The sequence below is a fragment of the Protopterus annectens genome, chromosome 10.part0 (genome assembly GCF_019279795.1).
Source record: "Protopterus annectens isolate FY-2018-M chromosome 10.part0, PAN1.0, whole genome shotgun sequence".
Classification (NCBI taxonomy): Eukaryota; Metazoa; Chordata; order Ceratodontiformes; family Protopteridae; genus Protopterus; species Protopterus annectens.
In genome coordinates, this window is record NC_056744.1 from 1,151,458,534 (window position 1) to 1,151,478,975 (window position 20,442).

General features: G+C 42.6%; 1 protein-coding gene across 4 annotated transcripts in view; it reads left to right on the top strand.

The window, feature by feature from the left end:
• Nucleotides 1-20,442, top strand: part of UHMK1 (U2AF homology motif kinase 1) — a 512,108-nt gene that overhangs the window by 384,870 nt on the left and 106,796 nt on the right. For 3 of the 4 annotated variants that reach the window (XM_044085882.1, XM_044085883.1, XM_044085884.1), the window contains one exon: nt 13,233-13,321. The exons of the other annotated variant lie outside the window; for it this stretch is intronic. In XM_044085882.1, the coding sequence (XP_043941817.1) occupies nt 13,233-13,321 (89 nt within the window). The remainder of the gene's footprint in view (nt 1-13,232; nt 13,322-20,442) is intronic. 4 annotated transcript variants of the gene reach the window in all.

A 20,442-nucleotide genomic window follows, 5' to 3' on the forward strand; every position in this document is an offset into this window, starting at 1 on the left:
CCCATAGGACTACCACTGCCATTTTAACCTATATAGACACTTTCAGTAAAGCTAGAAATAACAAACTAGTCTCATTCTTATTTCTAGACTTGTCTAAATCCTTAGACACAGTTTGTCTCAGCAAACTTCTCTTTCAAATGTCATCACTAGATCTCTCTCATCCCACCCTTCTCTGATTTAAAAACTACCTGTCCAGTAGGTATAGGTCAGTAAAATGGCACTACATGCTCTCTCCTTACCTCCCAGTCACCGCCGGTGTATCACAAGGGCTGTCCTTGGTCTTCTCCTCTTTAACATTTTCTCCAACAGCCTCTATACATCCATACAACAGGCCACCCTAACAAACCCTAATAAATACTTATATGATTCCACTCACATTTGCTCATCTGAGAACATAGTACACCTTCAAAAAATTACTCGGAAAGCTTTAACACCCATTGAAACATGGCGTTGTAACGCTCAATTCCTGCTCAACCCAAAAAGATCAAACTACTGCTTTTTTTCTTCAAATCCCCCTCTCATGAAAAAAAAAAACAGAATTTAAAGTCCGCTCTCTTGATAATACAACCATTGAAGTCATTTCTCATAGCAAATTATTAGGGGTGATAGTGGCTGATAATCTTATACTCGACCTGTGTATACAAAATTGCATAAGAAAAAATTCATCAAAAACTAGGGATGCTCTACAGATCCAAAAACTTTCTCACCAATGTAACTAAAACTGCACTTGCCACTACTTATCTCCTCCCCACACTTCTTTATGGTGCTCCCATCTTCATTCCAAGCTTCATAAAAATTAAAACCTGAACAATGCTATAAGAAAGTTGCATATTTGCAGCAAATACCCCCTTTATAGCAGTAAAAAGCCTAACCTGGTTAGAATTGCCTCATCAGCTAACATATAACACGGCCTTTTACCACCTATAAAATTATCCAGCATCTATCTTCCTGTCCAGCACTAAAAAACATTCTAAGCAGATATGTTTCTAGTTGGTAATTGTGATCCAGTGACCAAAAACTCCTGTCTACAAACCTATCAGATCTGCTGGGCATTGACTATACTCATACATGGTTGCTAAGACATGGAACTCCTTACCTGTATCCATAATGTCAGTACCCTCCCTCCCATCTTTCAGAACCACTCTGAAAGACTTCCTAGTTAGAATCTGGCTCTGTTCTTGCTGAAAACCAGGGTAAACTGGTTTACTATGACTTACCGAATGGCAGTCTGTCAAACGGGCAATGTTCAAAATTACGGTGTCTAGGGGGCAGGAAATTGAACCAACAGAGGTCGACCATGTGTAGTCAAGTTGCATGGTGCACTCAACCTTTTGGCAAGCACGTACCAAGACTGTGGAGGGAGATCACTCTTCAGTGAGAAACAGGGAATTAGCCCATTTTCTCACTGTGGTGCGATCTCGGAGTTGGTATATTTAATGTGCAGGGGCTGTAGCTCCCCTTCAAAATAGAATTAATGTACTGTTGAATGTAGAGTTCAATGGTATGTTAATGTGCATAGCAGGAGGTGAGTGACGTCACCTCCTGCTATGTCGAATACATTAAACCATGGAGGTCGATGTATTCTATTTCACTGTGGTTTAGTATTCGGAATTTCTGATTCAACATTTCAGGTTGACATTGTAAACGATCGACTGAAGTTGATTCGAAATTTCCATAGTAAACCAGATAAACTATATCCCTAAATGTGTATAAGTACCTTTTTCTGTATGCCGCCTTACTCCCCCTTCTTCGCCTATTTCCTTACTATCTGTCAAATTCTCTCCCCTGACATTCTATCTAAATATACCATAAGTCCGTTTTTCCCTCACTTCATATTGCAATTCCTGTTTGTATTAGACTTAACTTGCCCTTAATTTCTCTACAGAATGTCTAACATTTATCTAAATATTAAATGATTGTCATATAACCTGCATCAATTATTATCCAGTGTTTTTATATCTAATATTTTATAATTAAACTGCAGATATTCTTGTTTTATTTTTGAAGATTGTAAAATTATTCTTAAAATGTTTTGTAATAATTTAGAGCTTTTCTCACCTGGCCTCTGCTGAAAATGGCTTTCTTACCTGGTAATCAAATTTCAGTATACAAGTAATCTGTTTGCGTTGTGTTTAGTCTTGCAGGGTGAGTCCACATTCTTATTTAGTTATGTTTAAAGATGTTCATCGTGTTACCCTGCTGCAGTCATCACACTTGGGTTATCCTGCCGTCAGGCGGTCCCGCAGTCGGCCTGAGTTCCAAAGTCTTGGTCCGGCGTCAGTTGCTGTCGCTTCTTCCCTGACGTCAGTGCTCCAGGGGTATATGAGGCATCCAACGCCATTTTCTTCAATCTTTTTTGCCGTGTGGTGCCCGAAGCAGAAACAGTTCGCAAGTGCCGGTCGGCTGACACCTGAGATTTTCGAATCGAATTTCAGTCCGAAGTCTTCAATAAAGCTAAGTACCCTGTTGGGGAACCTTTTCTTGCCTCAGTCCGATGTCAGAAAAAGTTAATAATTGCATTTCTTGTGGGAAGCAAATACCTCATAAGGACTTCCATTCTTATTGTATTCATTGCCTAGGCCCAGACCACGATGTCACAGGTTGTCGGTTTTGTGCTAGGTTTAATCAACGAACTATCAAACGCCATTGTGACTTCGCACGACATTACTTTGGTAGGAAATTTAATTATATCATGCCGTCGAAAGCAGCCGACGACCAGCATGCATAAAAAACGTAAGGATAAGGACAGGCAGCCTAGGAATAAGCCAGACTCCGAGGCCTCTGCTGGGCCTGTCGCCGGTTCTCCGGATGTTCTTCATTCCACATTGCTGCAGTCCTAACTATTGGGGTAGTCCGCTGTCCAGTCGGCCCGAATACCAAAGTATATGGCTGACGTCGGTCAGGGCGCATTAGACTGACGTCAGTACGTCAGGGTACTAATGCGCATGACCGACGTCATATCCTTAGTCTTTTTTGCCGCATGGTCCGATGCAGAAGCAATTTTGCGAGTGCAGGTTGGCGTTCTGAAAGTTTCTGAAGTCAGAGTTTCAGACCGAATCAAAGTTGGCTAAGTACCCGTTGGGGAATAGTTTGGTTTTTTCTTGCCTCAGTATTTAACCGGATGTCAGAAAAAGTGAATAACTGTATTTCTTGTGGGAAACGGATACCTCATAGGGATTACCATACTTTGTGTATACCTTGTTTAGGGCCTGAGCACGGCGTTGTTGGATGCCGCTCTTGTGCTAGATTTAACAAACGCACTATTAAGAGAAGGTTAGACTGTGCCAGGTTAGTTTTGGGAAGCGTTGTAATTATAAAATGCCGCCGAATGCTCCGGCGCCGCCAAAAGCGCAAGGACAAAGCAGCAAAGCCTAGAGTGGAAGAACCGACAGTCCCTGTCGCCGGTTCTTTAGAAGGCTCAGTGGAGCCGGAGGTTCTGCCAGGTGTTTCTTTGGTGTCTCAGGGAGAGACTTTACTGTTACAGGATGTATCCTCTCAGGAAGTAGGCCAGGCTGAGGGGCTTCTCAGGTGGCTGTTCTTCCCTCTCTTCCTAAGGTGGTTAGAGCCTCCCTTCTGTTTCCAAGGCTTCTTTGAGAGGCAGGCCAAGTTTAGCTTCAGTGGGGTTTCTCCTAGTGCTTCAGGGTCTTTGCCTAAGAAACATATGCTTAAAATGGCAGAGGATTTGATTACTATGATTAGACGTTCTATCGCCCCTCCTGATAAGAGGCCTAGGGTGGAACCTGAGTTTGAGGGTTTTGAGCAATGTTCGAGGCTTCTGAGTCTTGGCTGAAGACTTGCAGGAGTATCCTCCTTATTCTGATTCGGATGTGGATGATTCTACTCCTTCAGCTTCTCCTCCTGAGGATTTTTCATTTTCAGAGACTCTGCATTCCATGAGGGAGCATTTTAAATGGGAAGGTCAAGATTTCTCTGATTCCAGGAAGAGGCTTAGGGAATTCTTGTTTTACCCCAGCATAGGCCTTTAGCTATACCTCCTGTTCTGAATGTGGTGGAAGATGTTTTTGCAGTGGCTTTCCTGAATCCTGATTCTTTGCCTCCTGCCCCAGTTAAACCGGATAGGTACTATAGGGTGCCTGAAGCTCATAAGTATCTTTTAAGAGTCCTAGGGCAGACCCGGAAACTGTCTCTCAGGGGCCTAAAGGAGTGAAGGCCTCTGTTGTTAAAAATCCTGTTCCTCCTGATAAAGAGGCAAGGGCTTTGGATAGATGGGGAAAGAAAGTGTATACTTCTTCCACTTTAGCCATGAGGGCGTTGAATTGTCAGTTTCACATGTTAAAATATCAGAATTACCTCCTTTCACAATTGAAATCTAAGGTGGATGCTCTGGCAGAAGGAATTGAGTGTAAAGAGTTGCAGGATTTAGTTCATGTGTCTGAACAGGTAGGTAAACATTCCTTGCAGTGTGGTTTTGATGCTGTGCAGGCCTCCTCGAGGGTGGCTGCCACTGGTTCTGTTCTTCGTAGGCATGCCTGGTTGAGAGATCAGAATTTAGCTGAGCATGTTAAAACAAGGATTTTGGATGCTCCTTTGCAGTCTGATGTGTTGTTTGGTTCGCCTGTGGAAGCAGTTTTAAAGAAAATGGAGGACAAGGCTAAGTCTATGCAAACTGTTAAGGATTTTTGCAGGTGCAGCCTCCAGTTTAGTAGAAATTGGCCTACTAAGGGATGGACTTATCCTGCTTATGATTCCCAGTCTAGGGGTAGGTCTAGACGTGGTAGGGGCAGAGCTCAAGGTTCTTTTAGGCCTAGGACAGGGAGTTCCCCTGCTCAGACTTCTGGTGAGGGCAGGGGTCAGTCCTTTCGTAAGCAGACCCAATGACCTGCCTTTTCAGCTGCCAGTACATTCTCGCCTGGCAGCACCTTTGGGAGGAAGGCTGTCTCTTTTCAAAGAAAATTGGGATTTAATTACCCAAGACAGATGGGTTCTGGATATCATTCACCACGGTTACAGGTTTTATTTCCATACCTTGCCTCCTTTCAAAGGCATGCCAGACATTCCTCCTCTACAAAGAAAAGAGGCTCACAAGCAAATATCTCTGTTGCTCCAAATAGGGGCCATTCGGCCAGTTCCTGTGCCAGAAAAGGGCCTAGGATTTTATTCTCGCCTGTTCCTAGTACCGAAGAAGGGGAACACGTGGAGACCAATTTTGGATTTATCTATCCTCAACACTTATCTGGACATTCCCAAGTTCAAAATGTTGACGTTACAACAGCTTTTACCTCTGCTGGGCAAAGATCACTGGATGGTAACTTTAGATCTCAAGGAAGCTTACCTTCATGTGCCTATAAGACTAAGTTGCAGGAAGTATCTGCGTTTTCGAGCTGGAAATTCTCATTATCAGTTCTCTGCATTGCCCTTTGGCTTATCCACTGCTCAGAGTATTCACAAAGGTTCTGGCTCCAGTGATAGCTTACTTCAGGCTAAAAGGAATTCAAATCTATCCTTACTTGGACGACTGCCTGATTCTAGCTCAAGAAAAGGAAGACCTTCTACAGCATTTGGATTATGTCATAGCAGTGCTAAGATGCCTAGGGTATTCTGTGAATGAAATAAAGTCCAGTCTAGTACCCTCTCAAGACATGTGCTTTCTGGGTGTGAGACTGAATACAGCAGCCCAGATGGCCTTTTTAACCCCGGACAAACAAAAGAATCTTTCCAGTTACTTCCATCAACTATCTCTTCAGTCCGGGCTGACTGCAAGGACAGTCCTTCATGCCTTAGGGTTCATGGCATCTTGTATTCTGGTGCTTCCCAATGCCAAACTGCATATGAGGAAGCTGCAATGGTATCTCAAAAATGTATGGACACAGCACTGCCAGGATTTGGACACTGTCATTCAAATAATACCTTGCATTCAAAAGGAATTTTTGTGGTGGGCTCAGGAATGTCACCTAAACAAGGGACTCTCTGTGACCCGGCCAGAGGCGAGTCAGATTCTAACGACAGATGCCTCAGACATTGCTTGGGGAGCTCATCTAAATGGAAAGTGGATACAAGACAAGTGGCCTGCCAGACTACAGCATCTACATATCAACAGGAAAGAGATGTTAGCAGTCCAGTTTGCATTAATGGCTTTCAAGGAGTTACTTCTTCCAGGGCAGGTGTTGATTCTAACAGACAACACGACTGTCATGTGGTACATCAACAAACAAGGGGAACACATTCTTACCCATTGTGCAGGCAAGCAATGATTTTATGGGAGACTGCGCTCAGCTTGCAACTAACTCTTCAGGCAAGGTTTCTGCCGGGAGCACAGAACTCCTTAGCAGATGTGTTAAGCAGACAAATCATGGATCCCCACGAGTGGAAACTGGATCTTCATGTATTTCAAAATTGACAGTGTCATGGGGAACTCCAGACATAGATCTGTTCGCTTCTCCACTAAACCACCAGCTGCCACAGTTTTGCACAAAGAGGTTTCATCACACAGCTTGGAAAGTGGATGCTCTTTCTTTCAGTTGGAAAAATCTTCATGTGTATGCTTTTCCACCTCTGCCTCTTCTCCCAAAGGTGCTTCTAAAGGTCAGACAAGACAAGCCAAGGATGATTTTAATAGCTCCAGATTGGCCTCGGCAGCACTGGTACCCATTACTGAGGAGTCTGGTAAGGAAGCCTCCATGGCCTTTACCCTTGATTCCACACCTGTTGTCTCAGAGGGACGGTCACCTGCTCAATGTCAAGCTTCACTCTCTTCATCTAACAGCCTGGCATATTCTGTTTTGAAAGACAGCAGGTCTCAACTTCCTCAACAAGTTTTAAATGTGATTATGGAAGCCAGAAGACCTAGTACAAGGAAAGTGTACGCGGAAAAATGGAAGAGATTTTTATTTTGGAGTGCAGCAAACAATTTGGAGATTTCTGAGCCTAATTTGAGTGTGGCTCTTCAATATCTTACTGAGTTATTGGACAAAGGTTTGTCTTTCTCTTCCATTAAGATTCATGCTGCAGCAATTTCAGCTCACTATGATTGTGACCCACCATTGTTTTCGCATCCTTTGTTCAAGCAATTTCTTAGAGGGGCAAAGAATATAAGACCCCCACGTAGAGCTCCTACTCCTGCTTGGGATCTCAATTTTGTGTTGGAGAAACTTACTCTACAACCTTTTGAGCTCTGGCTACTGCTGAATTGAAATACTTGTCATGGAAGACTGCTTTTTGTTGGCCATTACTTCTGCAAGAAGGGTTTCTGAGTTGCAGGCCCTTATGGCGGTAGAGCCTTTTTTGATTTTTCATAAGGATAGGGTATCTTTACGTACTAATCCTTCCTTTATGCCTAAGGTGGTTTCTAGTGTGGCTTTAAACCAAACTATTCATTTGCCTACTTTTTATGCAGATCCCCAAAATAAAGGGGAAAAGATTTTGCACACTTTAGATGTACACAGGCAATTGCGTTATTATTTGAGCAGGACTAAGGATTTTAGGCAGTCTCAGCAGTTGTTTGTTTCTTTTGCTTTGGGTTCACAGGGCAAGCCTGTGTCAAAACAAACTATTTCTAGGTGGATTGGAGTTTGCATTGCATTTTGTTATTCCCATCATGGCAAGGAGATTCCAGCTGGGATTAGGCCTCATTCCACTAGGGCTACTGCCACTTCAACAGCATTTCTAAGGGGGGTGGCAACTAAGGATATTTTGGAGGCAGCTACTTGGAGTTCAGTGCATACTTTCTCTAAGCATTATCACCTTCCTCTCTACTCTAAGTCTAGGGCTGGTTTTGCCACAGCTATTTTGCAAGGCATGTTGTCAGTTCCTGCTTCCTTATGATTTGCCAGCCTCCCTTACCTCTGCTTTGGGATTCTACCCAATAGTTAGGACTGCAGCAATGTGGAATGAAGAACATAGTACAGTTTTGTACCTACCATAAATGTAGATGTTCGAGGATCCACATTGCTGCAGTCCAATTTACCCTCCCTCCTTCCCCTCTGTGTTTAGGGGTGGTTGTGTAGGTGAGGTTATATTCTGGTAATTTTGTATATTTTGTACATATTTTTGGTGCAGGTATGTTTGGAGTTTTTGGTTTTGGCCTTATCTTTTCAGGGTCTTCTGACATCTGGGGCAAGAAAAGACTGAGGATATGACGTCGGTCATGCGCATTAGTACCCTGACGTACTGACGTCAGTCTAATGCGCCCTGACCGACGTCAGCCATATACTTTGGTATTCGGGCCGACTGGACAGCGGACTACCCCAATAGTTAGGACTGCAGCAATGTGGATCCTCGAACATCTACATTTATGGTAGGTACAAAACTGTACTTTTTCAGTGAGGCACCTACGCAGCCTCTGACGACCGCAGATTTGGAACCCCAGACAGCTTTGGATTCTCAAGCGGAGTGTACTAGGCCATCGCAGCCATCTTCATTAGGCCCTTCCGACACTGGAGCAGAAGGAGATCCCGGTGCAGTAGAAACACCTTCGGTTGCAGAAGGTGTCTTCTGACCAACTACACTCACCATTAAATCTTATGCTAAGCTTAAAACTCCATTAAAACCATAAAAGACTGTACATCAGTCTCAAGTTCAAGGCCCCATGCCTAAGAAACAAATGCTTAAGATTTGATTACCCTAATCAGGGGTTCCCATCCCCCTCCAGATAAAAGACCAAGACAAGAGGAGGATTATGCTTCCTCTGACCAGGTTTCAATTTCCTCAGATTCTTCTGAGGAACAGGATTACGCAGACTCTATCCCCTCAGCATCTCCCCCTGAAGACTACTCCTTTTGGGAAACTTTACATACCATGAGGGAACATTTCCACTGGGAAGGCCAGGACTACTCTGATTCTAAGAAAAGGCTCAGAGAGTTCCTTTTACTACCCCAGCACAGACCACTTGCTATCCCTCCAGTTTTAGACATTGTGGATGATGTTTACTTGGAGTCTAGTCTAAATCCAGAGACTCTACCTCCTGCTCCAGCCAAACCAGACAGAGTACCTGACTCACACAAATTCCTTTATAAAAGCCCTGTGGCTGACCCAGAAACAATTTCCCAGGGTCCCAAAGGGACTAAAGCTTCTATGGCTAAAAATCCTGTGCCCTCTGAAAGGGATTCCAGAGCCCTAGATAGATGGTGAAAGAAGATATACACCTCAGCTACTCTGGCTATGAGAGCATTAAATTGTCAGTTTCACATGCTGAAATATCAGCAGTTCCTAATGTCTCAATTAAAACAGAAAATGAGCACTCATTCTGAACAGTCTGAATTCAAGGAAATGCAGTATCTGTTGCATGCAGCTGAACAGGTGGGCAAACATACTTTACAATGTGGATTTGATTCGTTGGAAGCTTCCTGTAGAGCAGCTGTTACTGGGTCTGTCATACGTAGGCATGCTTGGTTAAAAGAACAAACCCTACCTGATCATGTTAAAGCAAAATTACTGGATGCACCTTTACAGCAGGATGTATTATTTGGTGTCAAAGCAGAAGAGGTTTTTAAAGAAAATGGAGGATAAGGCAAAGTCTGTGCAGACGGTCAAGGATTTTTTAAAGGTACAACCCCCTCGTTTCAGCAGAAATTGGCCAACAAAAAACTGGTCCTTTCCAGCTTCTGACAGATTGCACAGGGGCAAATACAGACGCCCAAGGGGCAGAGGTCAGTCACAAGGCCCTTACAAACCTCGCCAATGGGGTACTGCTACCCAGAAAGGAGGAGAAGACAGGCCCCAAGCTAGCAGAAGACAAACACAATGACTCAACCCTCAAACTACCAAGCAAGTCTCTCTTGGCAGCTCCCTTGGGAGGAAAATTAGCACTTTTTGCAGACAACTGGCACATCATCACAAAAGACAAATGGGTCCTAAACATTGTCTCACAAGGATACAGATTCCACTTTCATACCTTGCCAAGGATAAAAGGAATGCCAAACCTGCCACCAAATCAATGGGCAGAGGCACAAAAACAAATTACAGCTCTCATGGACATGAGAGCCATTCAGCAGGTACATACACAGGAGCAAGGACAAGGATTTTACTCAAGACTCTTTCTAGTCCCAAGAAAGGACAAAGCATGGAGACCCATTCTGGATCTTTCAATTCTGAACACCTATCTGCAAGTACCAAAATTCAAGATGCTAACACTTCAGCAGCTTCTTCCCATGCTGGGCAAGAATGCTTGGCTAGTAACGTTGGACCTCAAGGAGGCATACCTGCATGTCCCTATCAGACAAAATTGCAGATGATACCTCCGCTTCATTGCAGGTTCAACCCATTATCAATTCTCTGCACTGCCCTTTGGCTTATCTACTGCGCCCAGGGTCTTCACAAAATGTCTGGCACCAGTAATTGCATACTGCAGACAAAGAGGAATTCAAATATACCCATTCCTGGAAGACTGCCTTATTCAAGCAGAAAGCAAGGACATTCTTTTAAAGCATCTAGCATTTGTCAAACACCTTCTAAGTTGCCTAGGGTACACAGTAAACTAAAAGAAATCAAAACTAGTGCCCTCACAAAACATAATATTCCTGGGTGCCAGCTTGAATACAATGGCCCAGATGGCTTCTCACTCCAGACAAGCAACAACAGCTGACTCAATACTTCAAAATAATGGCAACAAAGACCCAACTCCCTGCAAGAAAAATTCTGCAGGCATTGGGATTCATGGCATCTTGCATACTACTAATACCATTTGCAAAACTGCATATGAGGAAATTACAATGGTACCTGAAAAGCGTATGGACTCAGCACAGCCACAGCTTGGAAACAATGATACCACTCATTCCCTGCCTTCAACAAGAGTTTCTATGGTGGGCACAGGCATGTCACCTCAACAAGGGTCAGCCTTTCACCTTACCCACAGCCAGGCAAACTATGACAACAGATGCATCGGACTATGCCTGGAGAGCACACATGGCAGGACAGTGCATTCAGGGCAAATGGACTACAGATCAACGGCATCTGCATATCAATCAAAAAGAAATGCTAGCAGCACAGAATGCCCTAACAGCTTTCAAGGACCTCTTACACCCAGGACAACTAATAATAAAGACGGACAATACCACAGTAATGTGGTACATAAACAAGCAAGGGGACACACATTCATACCCTCTGTGCAGGCAAGCAATGACCTTGTGGAACACAGCACTGTCTTACCAAGTTCAACTACAAGCACAATTCCTGCCAGGAAAGAGAAACACATTGGCAGACGACCTAACCAGAAACTTCATGGATCCCCACGAGTGGAAACTAGATCCACAAGTATTTGCAATGATAACTCAGAAATGGGGACGCCCAGACATAGATCTGTTTGTCAACCCCCAAAACTGCCAACTTCAAAAATTTTGCACAAGGACATTCCACGCACAAGCTTGGAAAGTGGACGCCCTCTCATTCACTTGGAAAACATTAAGTGTATGCCTTTCCTCCACTGCCTCTTCTAGCAAAGGTACTGCTGAAAGTCAGATTAGAGAGGCCACAAATAATACTCATTGCACCAGACTGGCCACACCAGCACTGGTATCCAGTTCTAAGGAACATGGCCCACGGCCCACCATGGATTTTACCACAAATTCCTCACCTGCTCACCCAGCGAGACAGTCAGATTCTACACAGCCAAGACACTTGCATGGCAAATTACCTAAACAACCAGCCATCATCTCTATCCAAACCTGTTATGGATGTCATTCTGGAGGCCAGGAGGCTCAGCACCAGGAAAACCTTTTCAGACAAATGGAAAAGATTTTGCGCCTGGAACCAGGCTAAAGGCCAAAATCCCCTTGATCCAAACATTCCTCAGATTCTACAATATTTAACTGAGATGTTGCACAAAGGACTTTCCTTTTCATCTGTTAAGATCCACGCCTCAGCAACTTCAGCTCATTACAACACGGATCCACCTTTATTTTCACATCCACTCCTAAGACCGCCCAGGAGAACACCAATACCTACTTGGGATCTCAACTTTGTTCTGGAAAAGCTTACACTGCTGCCCTTTGAACCAGCTTTTTCAGCTGATTTAAAATTTATTTCATGGAAATCTGCCCTGCTACTAGCAATAACTCCAGCTAGAAGAGTCTCAGAGCTACAGGCGCTAATGGCAGTGGAGCCTTTCCTCATTTTTCATCAAGACAGAGTCTCTCTATGAACTAACCCTTCCTTTATGCCAAAGGTGGTATCCATTGTGGCCCTAAACCAAACCATTCATTTGCCCACCATTTTCCAAAATCCCCAGAACAAAGGAGAAAGACTCCTGCACTCTTTGGACATTCACAGGCAATTAAGTTACTACTTGGATAAAACTAAGGCTTTCAGAAAATCTGACCAGCTCTTTGTAGCCTATGCTGCAGGATCACAAGGAAAAGCGATCTCAAAACAGACCATTTCAAAATGGATAGGACATTGCATACGTTTCTGCTACACGCATCATGGGAAACCGGTACCTGCTAACATTAGGTCCCACTCCACCAGGGCTACAGCTACATCAGCAGCCTTTCTCAGGGGGGTGCCAACCAAGGATATTCTGGAAGCTGCAACTTGGAGTTCAGTGCACACCTTCACCAAACACCATCACTTACCTCTATATTCTAAGACTAGAGCTGGTTTTGCCACTGCAGTTTTGCAGGGCCTACTAGCTTCTTCTAACCCTGTTTAACTCCACCACCCATCCTTTGCTTTGGGATTCAACCCAAGTGTGTTGATTGCAGCAGGGTAACATGATGAACATAGTACATTTTTGTACCTACCATAAATGTAGATGTTCGAGTGTTCACCGTGCTGCAGTCCAGGTTACCCTCCCTCCATCTCCTCTGAACTAGCTGGACTTATCTATACCATTCTACCCTATACAACCTCTGTGGTGTATTTGCTTGTGCCTGAAGGTATTGTTTTATTTTTATATGTACATTTTTATATAGCAATATATATATTGCCTACCTATTGGGGGCACCTGACATCTGGGGCAAGAAAAACTGAAGAAAATGGTGTTGGATGCCTCTTGTATACCCCTGGCGCACTGACGTCAGGGAAGAAGTGACAGCAACCGACGCCGGACCAAGACTTTGGAACTCAGGCCGACTGCGGGACCACCTGACGGCAGGATAACCCAAGTGTGATGACTGCAGCAGGGTGAACACTCGAACATCTACATTTATGGTAGGTACAAAACTGTACTTTGTCCTTTTGCAACTTTCCTTTACTGGATTAAGTTTTGACGTAGTTGTGCAACTGAGAGAGACATTGATGGTGTTTATTAACAAGTAAATACTTGTTTGCTTTGTTTGTAGATGTTGTGAATGATATGAGAATGGAGTGTCGAAAGTATGGGAGTGTTGTTTCATTATATATTCCAAAGGAAAATCCTTGCAAAGGACAGGTGAGTTTTCTGTGCACAAGTATAATCTTGTATTGTAGCACTGATTTGTTTTCTTAGCCACATCAAAGACTTGCATAAAACATATTCAGTCCGCACTTTTTTGCGTTTTACTACATACAGATCACTCATTTTTTTCTCTTCATATCAGCAAACCATCAGCTCTTCTGTTGATTGATAGGCTTGTTTGTTCACCTTGAGTGAGACACGGTTGTGGGAGGCTATCATCTGAGCAGGCATCACTGTTTTTGCCCTAACTCCCATAAGCCCACATCAGCTGTTATGAGCAAAGTGTTCAAAATGCCAGCATCTATGCATGCATGCTTCTGCTCTACCTTAACTACAGTGACAGTTGTGTGGTTGAGCTCGCACATGGCTGCTCTGTGTGCGCCGTCTCTATAACACCTGTCCTTTGCTGAGTGTCAGTAAGGAAGTGAGCTATGTTGTCTTGCCTTCCCTTATGATGGGTGAGACTGCATTACCAATCCCTCCTTTCCCAAACAGCTGTTCCACTGACCATATGATTAGTAACCATTGGTTGTCTGGGTTCTAGTCATGGATTTATTGCATAGAGCTGCAGAATAAAGTTGTAGATCACTCCTCCTTTGTGGCATAAAATTAGTGTAGTTTTAAGATAATGTCTGAGAGTACCAAGTGGTTGTTATAATAACCCACAGTGTAGCTGTTTGTTTGCTGATAAATGACCCAATAAGTCTGTCAAAATCCTTAAAGGCACCCTGTGTTTAGTTCTGAAAAATCATGTGAAGTAGATGTCATGGCAACACAGCTATTAACCTAACAGAAACTTTAAGTTCTGCTTAAATGCTGCTGTCTTTTTTTTTTCGTCTCTCTTTATTGACCCATGTGTGTTTAGCTTCCCACTGATTGCAGTCACTGTCCCAAAAAGCAGTTTTTTTTTGCCCATTTATAGCTCAAAAGAAGTTTGTTGTGACTGTAAGCTTGCGTTTTATTTATGAACCATTTTTAACTATAACCCCACAACTGCAAGCGAAGAAATGCATCAGATTGTGACAGATACTTATAATTAAATACTTCTATTAAGAGTATAAGAAACAGTGAGAGAAACTTGGAAGTAACCCAGTATAAATAGCCAAGGAGTGCCTTGGAACCAGTTGCCAGTGTAGATTATTTATTCAGGGGCATTTCTTTGAATGCCATTTTAAAGAAAAACTTAAGATTAAAGTCTTAGGTCTTCCTGCTATGCAGAAGACCGAAGCTAGCCTGAGCATCAGAGGATTTCAATATCCCTCAGCTTATGGATGCCCTTGTTAGCAGATGTCTTGATGTTGGTGTTGTAAATGGTCATCTGGCACCATCTTCAGATCTTTCTTGCCATGTTAATCCAGTGCACCTAAGAGTTATGTGACAGCATTGAGAGTCTGTCGGTCAGCCTGAAACAAGAAGGTTCAGTTAAGTACTCTGTTGGGGAAAGTTATTATTAATTTTAACTTTATTTTTTCTGTTGCTTAGCTTTTTAATGTTTAAGAAAGTCAGTTGTCTGACATGTGGAAGATGCAAATCCCTCACAAAGACCTTTTTTCTTTTGTTTGTTCTGTCTAGACATGGAGCTTGATGTATCACACTGACAGTTTTGTGGTCTATTTAGTAGAACTTTAAAGTGTAGAATGGATACATGTTTGGAGAAAGGTAGTAGTTATTCCCCCATACTCTATCATGTCCATCGGTTCCCAGGCTAATGTTCCAAGGAGTCGTAAGGAGAAACTCTTGAAGTAGAAGATGTGAAGGAAGCTACTGATAATTTCCACATCTGACTCCTCTCTTCTGCCCGAAATCATCAACAAAGGTGTTGCACATTTGCAGCCACATGGTCTGACATCCAGTAGGCCGTGCGTCTCGAGTGCGACCCATCTAGAGGCTTCAGTCCAGCCTACATCCTTGCAAGATGAACCAAAATGGGCATTGGTTGGGTCTAGTGCCGCTTTCAAGGCTCTAGCTTCCTATGCCTGAGATTTGCTGATTTGAGGGTGAAGACAGTATTTCCTTAGTGATTGTTTAGGAAGGGATACCTGGGAGCTGGATTGAGGTAGTAGCTGCCTGCCTGTAACCTAAGGCCTTTTTGCCTACTGTATCCAAACACAGGACTCCCAATCCCAGATGGCAGCGCTAGCTTTGACCATGTTCCCTACCACCTCTGCCCTGGTCTTCCCACAGGACCTAGTCAGGCTAGTGCAGGACTTCATGAATTTCATGAAATCTAGGCAGCCCATTCTGGAAAGTGAATCTATGCCAGAAACCTGTGCTGGGAAAAGAAAAAGGGACCCCCCCCTAAAGAGACTCTTGATTCCTTTGACCTGGACACCGAAGATGAACTTGCTTATGCAGAGCATTTACCTCCCATCAATTTTTGGATACTAACTGTGAAGACCTCTGTCTTCAGCCTCACCACCTGAGGAATTTATGTTTTGGTGATGCCCTTTATAGTATGAAAGAAGGAAAGAATCTTTCAACTGGGAATCTAGAGAGTTCTCCCAGGGCTCAGGCCATCCTGAGTTTGCTAGTAGCTAGATCCATGGCTGTCCCTCCAGTTCATGAAGTCTTAGAAGATGTTTTTAGACACATTACTGCAGCTCATTTCCCTTCCCTCTGCTCCTAAGAAGCTTGATCGCTTCTGTAGAGTGCTTGATTGAATCTGACAGACATCTCTCTAGCAGTCCATGGTAGACCCAGCTGTGGTGTCTCTGGAGTCTTATTGAGAGATCATCCAGGGCTGCTTCCAAGAACCCTTTTCCAAATGACATGGAGAAGTAGACCAGTTTGGCAGAAAAAAAGAAACCAAAGTGAAGCAAGCAGTGCTACTCCGAAACAAATCTCAGTACCAAAATACACTGCCAGCAGAGCAGATGTTTGTAGTCTTTAACCTCTCGCTAAACTCCTTTTCTTCAACAGGAAAAAACAGCAGACAACCAATAGTTGTAAATAATACTCAATTTAATAATCCAAAAAATGAACAAACTAACTCCTGGATTGAGCTCTTTCTTCTCCTTAACCAGAGATTTCATCAGACTTATACATCACTTTCTTTCTGTAGTATTTATACCCCTTAATAAGTAATTGATTCTACGTCACCTATGCCATCTTTACATTTCAAAATACAATTCTTACTTAAAAACATTCCTTCCTTAACTTACATAAAAATATACATTATATTATGTTTATCTATTCTAAAATGCTTTAAAATCTTTCATTTAATAAATAATCAACATTCAAATATTAGATGCTTTACTAACCAAAATCGGTTTAACAGATATAGTTTCATTCAAGCCTGGACTAAGACAGGCTTACAAACTTTATTTGCCAGTTTGTTTCTCTTACTTGAATGTAATTTTTAAAATCACCTCCTCTGGGGTTCTGTTTTACTTTCTCTAAAAAAGAAAAAAGGAAACCTTTAAAATTATTACCACATTCCTCTGAGTGTTTATAAAGTGCATTATTACAATTTTGTGTTGATATTTGATAATAATGTTCATATATTCTGTCCCGCAACCGTCTTCTCAGTCTTACCGACGTAGTATGCTGGACATGTTTGACACATAGCCATATAGACTACCCCTCTTGTTTGACAGAACCACACTTTAGATTTCAGAATATTATCCAATGTTGTGTCCGTTTTTTCACGTGTCTACATTGTGAACACATCCCACATTTTCTGGTTCCTTGATTGTTGTGTCCGTCCCTTTGTGTGTTACCTGACAGGTTTCAATCTTAAAAAGTTGTTTGAGGGTAACACATAAAGGGACAGACCCAGCAATCAAGGAACCAGAAAATGTGGGATGTGTTCACAATGTAGACACATATGTGAAAAAACGGACACGACATTGGATAATAATCTGAAATCTAAAGTGTGGTTCAGTAAAGGAAACTGTCAAACAGGTAGTCTATTTGGCTATGTGTCAAACATGTCCAGCATACTACGTCGGTAAGACTGAGAGACGGTTGCGGGACAAAATATATGAACATTATTATCAAATATCAACACGAAATTATAATGCACTTTATAAACACTCAGAGGAATGTGGTAATAATTTTAAAGGTTTCCTTTTTTCTATTTTAGAGAAAGTAAACCAGAGCCCCAGAGGAGGTGATTTTAAAAATTACATTCAAGTAAGAGAAACAAACTGGAAAATAAAGCTGCAAGCCTGTCTTAGTCCAGGCTAGAATTAAACTGTCTGTTAAACCTATTTTGGTTAGTAAAGCATCTAATATTTGAATGTTGATTATTTACTAAATGAAAGATTTTAAAGCATTTTAGAGTAGATAGATTTTAAAGCATTTTAGAGTAGATAAACATAATGTATATTTTTTATGTAAGTTAAGGAAGGAATGTTTTAAAGTAAGAATTGTATTTTGAAATGTAAAGATGGGCATAGGTGACGTAGAATCAATTACTTATGAAGGGGTGTAAATACTACAGAAAGGAAGTGATGTATGATTCTGATGAAATCTCCGGTTAAGAAGAAGAAAGCGCTCATTCCATGAGTTAGTTCATTCATTTGTTCATTTTTTTTTTTTTTATTATTAAATTGAGTATTATTTACAACTATTGGTTGTCTGCCGTTTTTTCCTGTTGAAGAAAAGGAGTTTAGCGAGAGGCTAAAGACTACAAACATCCGCTCTGCTGGCAGTGTATTTTGGTATTGAGATCAGTTTGGCAGAAAGGCTTGCGCCTCAGCTGCCTTGGCCACGAGAGCTCTGAACTGCCAGCTCCACATGCTGAAATATCCTGAATCTGTTCAGGAATAAATCAAGTCTAAGGCAGAGGGGATGCAAGACAAGAGCCACTAGAAAGACATCTAGGATTTGTGCAGTGTGGGCCTCCATGTGTCCAGACATTCACTTAAGTCTGACTGTGAGGCATTGGATGGGTTTGTTACAAGGAGATAAGCTTGGGTGAGGACACAGCCTCTGTCAGATTATTAAAGTAGAGCTCCTTAATCCCCCTTTGGATAAAATTTCTTTTTGGACCCCTTGTTGAAAAGGTATTTGAGAGACTAGATAAAGAGGGGAAGATCGTGAAGTCAGTTGAAGAATTTTACCTTTCCCTACTCTTAGATGCAACAAAAACTACCCTAGTAAGTCTTGGCCCTTTCCCTCAAAGCATGAAAAGTCTAAGCTGTAATGAGGAAAATGCCCTGGGTATCAAAGAAAGTGGCAAACTAACCACCGTTGTACACCGGAGGGGAGCTCTAAGGACTCAGCACCCAGAATACTTCCTCCACATTCAAGAGGCAGCAGACCATTAAAACAAGCATGTTCTTGGGGATGCTGGGGGTACATAGCTGCATGCAGTGGTTCCCCTGGCAAAACTCCACGAGAAAGCTGCAGTGGTTTCTAAAAAAAACTGCTGGTTCCAGCACAAGCTACCTTTGGAAAAATCCATCCCTCTTCTCCCATACCTGAAAAAGGACCGCATCAAGACAAACTTTGGGATCTCCTTCTACCTTCTAGAGACAAATCACACCCTAGCCATTGATAGCTTGGACCTGGCTTTGTAGGCATCTTTAGCCAGCCTTGGAATCCATAGAACATAAGACAGTCACATCGCAGCCTAGCATATTAGCATAAAATTGATAATGGCAGCTGTTCTGGCTAAGAAAGCTTTCAAAGACAAACTAATACCAGGATCTGTAAGTACAACACACACCTACCTCCTGTGCACATTAGCAATGGAACTGTGACAGGTAGCACAACAATTTTTTCTGTCCCCTATAGCCTCTTACATTCCAAAGCAAGGCAATGCAGATCTCTCCCTAGATTTAACACATACACATGGGTTGTGACAGAAGCAGACCTTTTTGCATTTACATTAAACAGGCAGCTGAAGAAGTCCTACTCCAAAACCATCACCACTGCCATCCAGCCCCGAGAGGAGCATAGAGAACAGACACCATCTTCTTCAAATGTACAGACCACTTATGTCTTCCCTCCACTGTCTGTTGTCCCCAGGGTATCACAGAAATTGATGAAAATCTGGTCAAGGATGATGATTGTTCCTTACTGACCCATGCAATACTGTTTCTCCCTTCTACTTGCCCTGTGTAAGTGGAGAAGCAAAACAGTATACCAGATCAAAGGGTCTCTGTAATACACCCCCAACTTGAAAATTCTCAACCTTACAGCGTAGATAATTGTCTCTTGATTCCATCCAGACAATCATTTTCAGAGGATGTACTTGCAATTTTTAGAGGATAGAAGACGTTTTACTAGGAGATATTATTTAGCTAAGTGGAAAAGGTTTTCTATTTGGTGCAAAACAAGTGATTTTCTACCCACCAAAGCACAGCTGGAACACGTGTTGGCATACCTCTCCCATTTGTATAAAGGTCTGTCTTATTCAGGTGTAAAAGTACATACTTCAGCTATTTCTGCCTGCCTTGCCTGCTGATGTCTCCTGCCTACTCTCATCCTCATATGAAATGGTTTCTGAAAGGAATCATGCATCTCAGACTGCCAAAGAGGGATACTGTTACTGCATGAAGTTATGTTCTAGAAAGTCTGATCCTTTCACACTTTTGAGCTAGCAGCCTCAGCATTCCTTAAACTACTAACCTGGAAAATTGTCTTACTGCTGGCACTTGTCTTAGCCAGATGTATTTCAGAACTGCAAATCACCATGTACAGGGAACCCTTCCTTATCCAGGACATGGTCACCGTGAGAATAATTCCCTCCTTTGTGGCTAAAGTGGTATCAGAAGTTTCCTTGAACCAGACCATAATCTTCCTGTGTTCTCTCCTAATCCCCAGGACAAAAGGGGGGAGAATCGTACAGAGGCAAGTATGGTACTACCTCCATAGGACTAGATTTCAAAACAGACCTAAGCAGCTAATGATGGCTTTTGCAGGAGGAAAGGAGGGAAGAGCAGTATTGAAGCAGACCATTTCAGAATGGATAACTAACTGCATCGCCTTTTGATGTTCTTCATAATCAGTGTTGCAGTACTGATCCTTGGGTCTTCCTGCCATGCAGAAGCCCACAACCAGCCCGATTTCCAGAGTTTTACATCAACCCTGGCTGATGGACTTCTCAAGACTGATGTCTGGACATACAGGTATAAGAGTGTCTGTTGGCACCATCTTCACTTCGT